At 48.3% G+C, this 12,054-nt stretch overlaps 1 protein-coding gene across 1 annotated transcript in view; it reads left to right on the top strand.

The window, feature by feature from the left end:
- The window catches only part of LOC137504562 (E3 ubiquitin-protein ligase RNF213-like), a 526,907-nt gene that overhangs the window by 403,930 nt on the left and 110,923 nt on the right, over positions 1-12,054 (top strand). Inside the window, exon 42 of the mRNA XM_068233144.1 lies at positions 10,003-10,037. Coding sequence (XP_068089245.1) covers positions 10,003-10,037 — 35 coding nt within the window. The remainder of the gene's footprint in view (positions 1-10,002; positions 10,038-12,054) is intronic.

Raw genomic sequence — 12,054 nt, 5'->3', positions numbered from 1 at the left:
GGGCACCCACTCGCAGACCATAGCATGGTCCCTGCTCACCATGTTAGTGGCCTGCAGAAAGGGAGCCAGCACTAAGCACACCTGCTGCATGTGCCTCCAGTCATCATCGGGGACGATGGACGGGATGTTGCTGGTCTTGTCCCTTCTCTGAGCGGCGGAAACAGTGACCAGGGCAAGGTACTGGTTGACAGCGTGCTTCTGTTCAACCAGATGCTCCAACATCGCCAGGGTGGAGTTCCAGCGAGTCGGAACGTCAAGGATCAGCCGATGGCGTGGCAGCTCCAGCTCCTTTTGCACGTCTTCCAGGCTCGCACAGGCTGCAGCCGAGCGCCGGAAGTGACGCACAACGTTCCTTGCCATTTCCAGCAGTTCGCCCATCCCCTGGTAGGTGCGCAAGAACTTCTGCACCACCAGGTTCAGCACGTGGGCAAGACAGGGGATGTGGGTCAGGTTTCCCCTGTCTATTTCGGCAACCAGATTGGCCCCATTGTCGGCCACCACCTCTCCGACTCTGAGGCCTCTGGGGGTCAGCCAAATCCTCTCCTGCTCCTGGAGTTTGGCCAACACATGGGTTGCCGTCAGCTTGGTCTTCCCAAGGCTGACCAACTGCAGCAGCGCTTGGCAGTGGCGGGCCTTCACGCTGCTGCTGAGGCGGGGTGTTTGGCCAGGTGTGCCGGAGGATGGCAGAGGATCGGAGGAACCTGCTGCAGTTCCCCCGACCCTGCGGGGTGGCACCACCCACTGTGTTGCTGCTGCTGCTGTGCCCGCTGCTGCTCTCCCATCCTCACCCCCTTCCACCAAGCTGACCCAGTGGACAGTGAAGGACAGGTAGCGGCCTGTCCCGAAGCGGCTGCTCCAGGAGTCCATGGTGACGTGGACCCTTTCACCAAACGCGTGCTCCAGCCCTCGCTCCACATTGGCCATCACAAAGCGGTGCAGTGCAGGAATGGCCTTGCGGGCGAAGAAGTGTCTGCTGGGGAGCTGCCAGTCTGGGGCTGCGCAAGCAAGCAGCGCACGCATGTCGCTCCCCTCCTGCACGAGCGTGTACGGCAGGAGTTGGGAGCACATGGCCCGTGCCAGCAAGCCGTTCAGCTGCCGCACGCGACGGCTGCTGGGAGGCAGAGCCCTAACCACCCCCTGGAAGGACTCGCTCAAAAGGCTCTGGCGTGGCCTTTTGCTGGCACGGGAATCAGCAGACACAGCAGAGGAGGCCACTGAGGACTGGCTGCCAGAACAGGCCTCAGTGTCGGCGGCAGGAGTTGCAGAGGGGGGAGGAGCAGTGCGTTTCCGCACTCCTGCTGGTGCTGCTGGAGGAGCAGGAGGGCGGGTGGCTGCTGTTGCTGCTGCTGCTGAAGGCTGTGCAGTGATGGGTGTGGTGCCACTGCCAGCGCCAGATGCCTTCAGCCTCTGGAACTCCTCATGCTGGTGGAAATGTTTCGCAGCAAGGTGGTTGAGCGAGCTGGTGCTGAACTTTAAGGGGTCTGCACCTCTGCTCAACTTCCGCTGACAGTGGTTGCAAGTGGCGTACTTGCTGTACACTGTGGGCATGGTGAAAAAGCGCCAGATTGGTGACAAAAACAACCCCCTACGGCCTGGAGCCGCTGCTGCCTGTGTCCCTGTGGTGGTTGGGGGGGGGGGGCTTGGGTGCGGCTGGTGGTGGTAATGGCAGAAGCTGCTGCTGCTGCTGCTGAGCCTGAGACACCAGCAGGCTGGGGGACCTGCCTACTGCTGCCAATGCTTGCAATGATGCGCCTCCTTGCAAGGCCCACAAGCGCATCCTCCTCCTCCTCCTCAGAGCTGCTGATGACGACATCCCCTGGAGCTGGTGGCACCCAGTCTCTGTCTGTCACCGTGTCATCATCATCCTCCCCCTCCTGAAACATGTCCTGCTGGGATGATGACCCCCCAAACTCCTCTCCTGATGCATGGATGGGCTGCTTGACTGTCGCCACAGTCTTGCTGTCCAATCCCTCATCCCCCAAAGTGCCCATCAGCATCTCCTCCTCCAAATCGCCAACAACAGCAGACAATACCCTGATGGTGCCTGGGGTAAAAATACTGCTGAGTGACAGGTCGCCAACTTGTGACGGTGAACTGGTCTCCTCCCCAGGCCCTGCTGGGCGGCTGCTGCGAACAGGGGTGGTGGTGGTGGTGGTGAGGGTGGAGGCCTCGGATGCAGAGCTGATGGCGGGCTGCTCATCCTCCATCATCAGTTGCACCACAGTGTCTGCATCCTTTTCCTCAATGGGACGTTTCCGACCCGGCTGGAGGAAAATCGGAGCAGGTGCTACACGCTGCTGCTGCTGTGTCTCTGCAGCGTGAGTTGCAGATGCTCCTGCTGGGCGGCGCCCAAGGCGTCCACGGCCAGTGGCTATAGGAGGAATGTTAGCCACTGACGCTGCTGCTGCGGAACTGTGCATGGTGGCGCGGCTTGCCACAATGCTGCTCCCTCTCCTCCTGATTCCCTTGCTGCCCTTCCCCTTGCCCAAACCGCGCTGGCTGCCACTTCCAGACATCTTCGATGTTTTGGGCGTAAACACAAAAGTTTTTTAAAAGGGCGGGTGAAAAGTGGGGTACTTTAATGGAGTGGGTTGGTGGGCGAGGTGACTGAGCGAGTGTCTAGTACAGTAAGTAAGTAGTAACAGTCAGGAAGTACAACTATAAGTTACAATAATCAGTAGTAATAATCACAAGGAAATAGAGTGTGTGTACACTACAGACAGTGAGTGCACGCACGTGCAAACACTCGCAGGAGCTAGCCTATGAACAGTGACTGAGTGAGTGTCCCTACTACAGTAAGTAAGTAGTAACAGTCAGGAAGTACAACTAGCAGTTACAATAATCAGTAGTAATAATCACAAGGAAATAGAGTGTGTGTACACTACAGACAGTGAGTGCACGCACGCGCAAACACGCGCAGGAGCTAGCCTATGAACAGTGACTGAGTGAGTGTCCCTACTACAGTAAGTAAGTAGTAACAGTCAGGAAGTACAACTAGCAGTTACAATAATCAGTAGTAATAATCACAAGGAAATAGAGTGTGTGTACACTACAGACAGTGAGTGCACGCACGCGCAAACACGCACAGGAGCTAGCCTATGAACAGTGACTGAGTGAGTGTCCCTACTACAGTAAGTAAGTAGTAACAGTCAGGAAGTACAACTAGCAGTTACAATAATCAGTAGTAATAATAACAAGGAAATAGAGTGTGTGTACACTACAGACAGTGAGTGCACGCACGCGCGCGCAAACACGCGCAGGAGCTAGCCTATGAACAGTGACTGAGTGAGTGTCCCTACTACAGTAAGTAAGTAGTAACAGTCAGGAAGTACAACTAGCAGTTACAATAATCAGTAGTAATCACAAGGAAATAGAGTGTGTGTACACTACAGACAGTGAGTGCACGCACGCGCAAACACGCGCAGGAGCTAGCCTATGAACAGTGACTGAGTGAGTGTCTAGTACAGTAAGTAAGTAGTAACAGAGTCAGGAAGTACAACTAGAAGTTACAATAATCAGTAGTAATAATCACAAGGAAATAGAGTGTGTGTACACAGACAGTGAGTGAGTGCACGCACACGCAGGAGCTAGCCTATGAACAGTGACTGAGTGTCCCTACTAGTACAGTAAGTAGTAACAGTAAGTACAACTAGAAATTACAATAATCAATCAGTAATCAGAAGGAAATAGAGTGTGTGTACAGTACACAGACAGTGAGTGCACGCACACGCAGGAGCTAGCCTATGAACAGTGACAGTGAGTGTCCTAGTACAGTTACAGTATATAACTATTCAGAAGGAAATAGAGTGTGTGTACAGTACACAGACAGTGAGTGCACGCACACGCAGGAGCTAGTAGCCTATGAACAGTGACAGTGAGTGTCCTAGTACAGTTACAGTATATAACTATTCAGAAGGAAATAGAGTGTGTGTACAGTACACAGACAGTGAGTGCACGCACACGCAGGAGCTAGTAGCCTATGAACAGTGACAGTGAGTGTCCTAGTACAGTTACAGTATATAACTATTCAGAAGGAAATAGAGTGTGTGTACAGTACACAGACAGTGAGTGCACGCACCCGCAGGAGCTAGTAGCCTATGAACAGTGACAGTGAGTGTCCTAGTACAGTTACAGTATATAACTATTCAGAAGGAAATAGAGTGTGTGTACAGTACACAGACAGTGAGTGCACGCACACGCAGGAGCTAGTAGCCTATGAACAGTGACAGTGAGTGTCCTAGTACAGTTACAGTATATAACTATTCAGAAGGAAATAGAGTGTGTGTACAGTACACAGACAGTGAGTGCACGCACACGCAGGAGCTAGCCTATGAACAGTGACAGTCAGTGAGTGTCCTAGTACAGTTACAGTATATAACTATTCAGAAGGAAATAGAGTGTGTGTACTGTACAGTACACAGACAGTGAGTGCACGCACACGCAGGAGCTAGTAGCCTATGAACAGTGACAGTGAGTGTCCTAGTACAGTTACAGTATATAACTATTCAGAAGGAAATAGAGTGTGTGTACACTGTACAGTACACAGACAGTGAGTGCACGCACATGCAGGAGCTAGCCTATGAACAGTGACAGTGAGTGTCCTAGTACAGTTACAGTATATAACTATTCAGAAGGAAATAGAGTGTGTGTACAGTACACAGACAGTGAGTGCACGCACACGCAGGAGCTAGTAGCCTATGAACAGTGACAGTGAGTGTCCTAGTACAGTTACAGTATATAACTATTCAGAAGGAAATAGAGTGTGTGTACAGTACACAGACAGTGAGTGCACGCACACGCAGGAGCTAGCCTATGAATAGTGACAGTGAGTGTCCTAGTACAGTTACAGTATATAACTATTCAGAAGGAAATAGAGTGTGTGTACAGTACACAGACAGTGAGTGCACGCACACGCAGGAGCTAGTAGCCTATGAACAGTGACAGTCAGTGTCCTAGTACAGTTACAGTATATAACTATTCAGAAGGAAATAGAGTGTGTGTACACTACAGTACACAGACAGTGAGTGCACGCACACGCAGGAGCTAGTAGCCTATGAACAGTGACAGTGAGTGTCCTAGCACAGTTACAGTATATAACTATTCAGAAGGAAATAGAGTGTGTGTACAGTACACAGACAGTGAGTGCACGCACACGCAGGAGCTAGTAGCCTATGAACAGTGACAGTGAGTGTCCTAGTACAGTTACAGTATATAACTATTCAGAAGGAAATAGAGTGTGTGTACAGTACACAGACAGTGAGTGCACGCACACGCAGGACCAAGCCTATGAACAGTGACAGTGAGTGTCCTAGTACAGTTACAGTATATAACAACAATACAAAATACAATCAATCAGTAGTAAAGGACAGCAGAAATACTGGTATAGATAAGAAATAAACAGAGGACAGGAGAGAACAGCTGCCCACACAGGCAGGCCCTGAGGCCTAAAGCTGTAAGCCTGCAGCAGCTGTCTCTCTCTATGTAACACAAAAGCTACTAACTAAAATACAATGTCTATCTAACTAACAACAATATAGGTGTATATAGGAGGTGTATGTGAACAAAAACGCAAGGTAAATGACCACAATAAAGCTCTTGCTAAGCCAACGCACAAAGGAGCAGATCTCTCTCTGTGCAAAGTCAGGCAAGGACGGAGAAACGGAACATGGCGGCCGCTATTTATAGGGTAGGGGCTGGCCAGGGTCCCCCTCAGTGATTGGCTGCCGTCAGAGGGCCTGGGAGCCCTCTGATTGGCTCTAAGGACATCAATCTGGGCTATGACGCTATTCGAGCTCGGTATTCGAGCTCGAATAGCGCTGTTAGCTCGAATAGCGCGAATAGTGAATGGGCTATTCGAGTTCACTCGAATAGCCCATTCGAATAGCTCCAGCTATTCGGAGCTCGAATACCGAGCTCGAATAGCTGAAAAAGAGCTCGAATATTCGAGCTACTCGAATATTCGAGCTCTGCTGAGCACCACTGCCCCCTGCTATGGCACCTGATGGGTCAGTGGATTCCTCATCCCTCCTGATACGGCGAGATGGCGGCCCTGCGCTCTCTGAATTGTAAGATTCTGACACAGTCAGTCGCAGGGAGCCACTCGCTCCACGAATCATCCCCACTGAAAATAGAAAGCGTTTTTTTTTTTTTCAACAGAAAAATGAAAAGAAAGAATAGAAGAGTAAAGGTAGAAATATACAGTAGGTCGAGAGGGTAGAGAGAGGAAAAGTACTAAAAGTGGGGGAAAAAAAGAATGAGAAGAGCTATTTGGCTAAGGAGAGGGAGGTTAAAGGGTTAATTAGCCATATATGGGGTTAAAATGTTATTTATAGGGGGAAAAATGCCTACCAGAGTCTCTCTCCAAGCTCCTGTCACCTCTGATTGCTGATTGACAGCTATCTGAGGTGATAGATGAGCTGGAGGAGGGAAAATAACTTATTTACAAACATTCTAAAGGCTGATCACTGTTACTGGCTTGTATATGTGATCAGCCTTTATTCTAACTACTGGTTGGCTCAGGGCATACTGAATGCCCATTCCCAATCACTCATTTCTGGGTAAAAGCCATGGGAGTGCATGTGCACATGCACGGGAGCGTGCACGGGAGCGCGCGCATGGGAGAGCACACAGCAGCAGCAGCAGTGTGTGACTTATTAAAACGTCCTGGAGCCGTTAAGAGGCTCCAGCAGGAGGTTTTAATACGCCTGAATGTCACTAAATGGTTAAACTGGGTAAAATGACACTTTGCTGTGGTACACTGTACTGCATTCTGACTTCCAAATTTGTGTACACATTGTATACTTTCTGTTCCAAGCCTTTTTAAACCCCTGTCACTCATGCAGGTTGGGATAGCCAGACTACATGGGGCTCCACAGCCTGAGCTTTATCGGCCCAAATAGCCCATGGTATTGGGAGCTCTGGAAGAGAGGGGTGCCAAAACCTTTCCCTATCTTGCAAAGCCCCCCCTCCCCCCCATACCATCTGGGCTGATATAGTTCAGGGTGTGGAGCCCCATGTGGCCTGACCTCTGCATTCTAGCTATCCCAGCCTGCATGGGTGACAAGGGGTTAAATGTCCCCCCGAACATATGTGTCAAATTTGGTACGGGGGCTTTGCTATAAACCGGGAAAATCTGTGCCATTGACAAAGAAAAGAAGGCCTCCGGAGCATGAAAAGCGGAACACAAAATTTGGTATTTGCCTGCAGGACACCGAATTTTGATGAAATTGGAATCTATCTGTTCTGATTTCTACTTTGTGTGAAACCTTGGGGTGATCCTGGATGGAAAGCTAACTCTCAGACAGCAGGTATCAGCTGTCATCAAATCCTCAGTTTTACATCTAAAATATAGCAAGGATTAAACACCTAGGCCCATATGCAATTCACTTTTTCCCCTAAGTTTTCACCTAGGAGATCATTTTTCATGTTCCATTTAGAATAATTTTTCAGCACTTTGCAATTAAAAAAGTACCAACAATTTGTGAAAAAGTACTACTAAAACTGTTTTAAGTATTGTCTTGCTTGCTGGTGATTTAAAGGGTATTTTAATGACAAGTTTGAAAATATCACTTTGGAGATAACTCAGGAGAACAAGTTAATTGCATATGGGCCCTTATCCCTGATGATTGTGCTTCTGTCATCTCCAACTCAAAAACATCTCGTATCTGTCCTTTTCTCACTCACGACACAACTAAAATGTTAATACATGCTCTTATAATATCTCGTCTGGACTATTGTAACACTACTTTATGGGCTACCAACAGACTGGCACCACTGCAATCTGTACTGAATTCACTTGCTCATCTCATTCATCTTTCTTCTCGCTCTTCCTCTGCTGCCCCTCTCTGGTTAATTGGTAGCCAATGAAAAGTTTGACAGAGGATCCAGTTCAAATGCTTAACTCTAACCTACAAAGCTCTCTGCAATCTCTCTCCTGAGTACATCTCCTCACTAGTTTCCATATACCAACCCAACCGCAATCTCAGATCTGCACATTACCTTATTTTGTCCTCCTCTAGAATTACTTCCTCGCATTCACGTGTACAAGATTTTGCATGTGCTTCACCCCTCCTCTGGAATGCCCTTCCACAACACATCCGTCACTCTCCATCCTTTGATATGTTTAAACGCTCCCTCAAAACTCACTTTTTCCGGCAAGCATATGCACTTTCTTAGGCCATCTTCCTTTGACCTAAGGCCAAGTTGCACTCCTACTAGATACTTTATAAACACACTGCTTCTAGGTATGTCTATTGTATAACACCCCACCTTTTGTTTGCCCCCTATTCCTTTAGATTGTTAGCTGGCAGGGGTAGGGCTCTACCCCCCCCCCCCCCCCCTCCCCTTTGTGCCATGAAATTCATTATAAACATTTTATTGTTACTCTCACCTGAAGGTATTGTTGTTGTTGTTACTTTTTTTTTTTGAACAATAAAGTTGGTGTTGAGTAAAAGAAAAGGAAATTTGTCAAATTTGATGACCATAGCATGTACAGGGTCTTTACTATTGACAGCAAAATTTGCCGCTACTGACATATAGTTGCATAGTTATTTGCCCCCCCCCCCCCCCCCAGACCCCATGCGCTGCCTGGCCAATCAGTGCCAATCAGTGCCAATCAGTGAAATACACATAAACTTGCGCTGATAGAAAAGTATGCAACAGTATGGTGCGCTGGCCACAACCACCAGTATAAGTGAAAATTGTCAAATAAAATCAAATGGCCGCGCTCACAGTTCACAACCCGAGGAGAGTACAGAAAATTACAAAAAATGAATGTCACCGTCCACATAAGTCATTTTGCTCCACTCAAGAATCAGGAAATCGGGATATGAGACACTCCAGGAGCTGTATACAATCCTCCAATCCGAACCATCATAACATGCATGTAAAAGAAAAGAACATTGAAGGGATCATAGAGCGATCAGCTTAAACGGCAAATCCCTCCACTTTCCTAGTGCCACAATCCACCTCCACCGTGCTTCTCTCCGTGCTAGGACACACTCCCCCTATGTGCCTGCACTCACCTAACTGGCCTCCAATCTCTCCGGAGGTAGGATTCTATCGCATATGGGGGGGTGCACAAGTTCTCGTTGATCCGTTAGCCACTACAACTAAAACAGCCTCATATAGCGTAAAACCATTTAATATACAGTTAAAATGCTGGGAATGCACTCACAGACGTCAGAGGTTTAAGCGCTTTGTACAAATGTGTCAGCGAGTCCCGGGTGCCGCTTCCACACACGCTGCCTTAGATCCCCCGCGTCCTCCGAGCTGCATCCATTGCCGGTCACGTGGGACGTCCCGATTTCCTGATTCTTGAGTGGAGCAAAAGGACTTATGTGGACGGTGACATTCATTTTTTGTAATTTTTAGTGCCAATCAGTGCCAGGCAGCGCTGAGGGGTGGATCGGGACTCCCTTTGACGTCACGACGCCGATGACGTCAACCCACCCATCCGGACGGGCTTGATCACCGGACAGGGTGGGGGGATGCCGCTGCACAGCGGCTGTTCTGTAGCTAGCGCTAGGCTAGCTACATGATTTAAAAAAAAAAAAAAATAGTGCTACGCTGCCTCCTGGCAGTTTTAATTGACCGCCAGGAGGGTTAAATCCATTCACCGTTTTGCAGTTAAATAACATCTGCAGTTTGGCTTATGTAGGACGCTATTGATAAATAACGTTACTGTGCACAATAACGTTTGGTGTTTGGCATATGAACGGCACTATTGATAAATAACGTTACTGTGTGCCATTTTCTTCTTTTTTCCCTGTGCGCCATTATTATGCAGTACTAACGATAAATAACGATAAGTGTATCTTTTTAATGCGGCACCATTTTTTATGCATAGGGGCTGTGCGCCATTATTCACTGATCCGATGCTCTTATACCACCGGTTAGCAGTGTGAAACCGGCCTCAAGTGAACTGCAATAGCGGCTGTACATTGTGAAACAAACTGAGACAAATGCAGTTCTGGTTTAATATGAATATTTCTCTTTTTGCAGCGTGTCCCAATGGTCACTACTATTCCATTGCAGATGTAAGTACCGACTTCTGTTATTGACAAATCACACAATACTGAATAGATGATCCCAAATCTGTGAATGTATAATTCTGTACATACATAGAGCAATTCTTAAAGAGAACCCGAGGTGGGGAGATGGGGGGGCAGATGGGACACAGAGGCATGTCCTCTGCCTAATGACAAGGCTCTGAGTCCCCACACCGCCGATCTCTGTCCCCCCACCACCATGCTATAACCCCCCGAGTTTAGTGACAAGATTTGTCGCTAACTCGGAGGTAAATAGAAGGGAGAGGAATTCCCTATTTAAAAAGCCCACCAGGGGCGTTCCTACAGGTCTTCCTGAGCTGCCATTGGGCAGCTCTCTCCCCCTGGCCACGCCTCCTGCTGCTCCCCCTCCTCCCTGCATGCGTTGAGACAACAGAGTCTCTCAGTGCAGCTATGTGACCCAAAGGTCACCAAAGTGAAAGTGGGTTACTGCAGCCCACTGAAGCAGCGGGGAGCGGTGGTTTCTGCGGCTACCTGTTCCGTGCAGCTCCGCGGATCAGGTAGCCTAGTTTTTTTTATATTTTGTGAACCCATCTTAGGTTCTCTTTAAAGGACCTCTGTTGCGAAAATCTTAAAATTCAAAATATATGTAAACATATACAATTAAGAAGTACGTTTATTCCACAGTAAAATGAGCCATAAATTACTTTTCTCTTACGTTGCTGTCACCTACAGGTAGTAGAAATCTGAGAGAACCGACAGGTTTTGGACTAGCCCATCTCCTCATGGGGGATCACACTACTTATTGTAAATACCAGCAACATAGGAGAGCAGTAATTTATGGCTCATTTTACTCAGGAAGAAACATACTTCTTATTTGTATGTGCTTTAAATTTTAAGAGTTCCCCTTTAAACGGTCACTATGGTGAAAATGTTATTCTTATTACCCTGCTAACATGCAGATACTAGTGAAGTTTTCAAGCAGAGCTTTCTATTTCAAAACCTCCTGGAAGTGCTTATTTACATCATGTTTTTCTTCATCAGTAATCATTCTTGTCGACATGGTAGTCCCCTCTCCTCTTGGTTTGCTCTAACTGGCCCTTTATCTCTCCCCCCCCCCCCCCCCCCTCACCACCCACGGGCAGCAGGTTTGGTTTTTGTTTTCTTTACCTCTGAAATTGTTTCTGCACACAGGGCTCTTCTAGTGTGCTGTTGTGTTTATTTTGATATTGAAATATGTAAGTAATCAGGCAGCTAAACTAGAAAGCCCCAGAACTGATCTCCCAGACACCGGTATCAAAGGCTGTTCCTTTACCACTATGGTATACCTTCTGCCATGGTGGCTGAAAATAAGACGTTTTACTCATTCTTTTTTAGCCTACGTGGAGGGAGGGAGCGCCCATGAACAAAGGTTGTGTGGTGTGCCCAGAGCCGGGACAAGGTCCTTCAGCACCCAAGGCTGAGACACCAAAGTGCGCCCCTCCATCCCTACCACCCCAGCCGTCACACTCTGATTGCTATTAGACTAAGAGGCGCCCCAGGGCCCGAAACACCTTAATCTCTAGTTATCTGGCTTGCAGTCACTGCCATGTATCCCCTTTTCTTGATTCTCTCTGCTTCAAACACAATAGGGGAATGATAGCTGAGTGAGTTGTGCGCCCCCCTCCTACACTGCGCCCTGAGGCTGGAGCCTCTCTCGCCTCTGCCTCGGCCCGGCCCTGGGTGTGCCACTGCCTAAGGTCACAGTACCATGTGGCATGCAAGCGACAAAGTCCACGGAGGCAGGCATGACCGATTGTAAAATATAGCTCTTTATTCAAAAAATATTTAAAAATTCATCCAGTAAAAATTATATTTTAAAGATTTTTTTGAATAAAGAGCCATATTTTACTATTGGACTTTATTTTTTAGCCCAACCATTCAGCACAAATGAGGTATAGGCAGAGCTTTCCCCATCCTTCTAGTGTTGGGCGAACACCTGGATGTTCGGGTTCGGGAACGTTCGCCGAACATGGCCGCGATGTTCGGCATGTTCGGGCCGAACCCC

The sequence above is a fragment of the Hyperolius riggenbachi genome, chromosome 4, assembly GCF_040937935.1.
Source record: "Hyperolius riggenbachi isolate aHypRig1 chromosome 4, aHypRig1.pri, whole genome shotgun sequence".
Classification (NCBI taxonomy): Eukaryota; Metazoa; Chordata; class Amphibia; order Anura; family Hyperoliidae; genus Hyperolius; species Hyperolius riggenbachi.
Note: the sequence above shows the minus strand (reverse complement) of the source record. Positions and strands in the feature narration are given on the sequence as shown.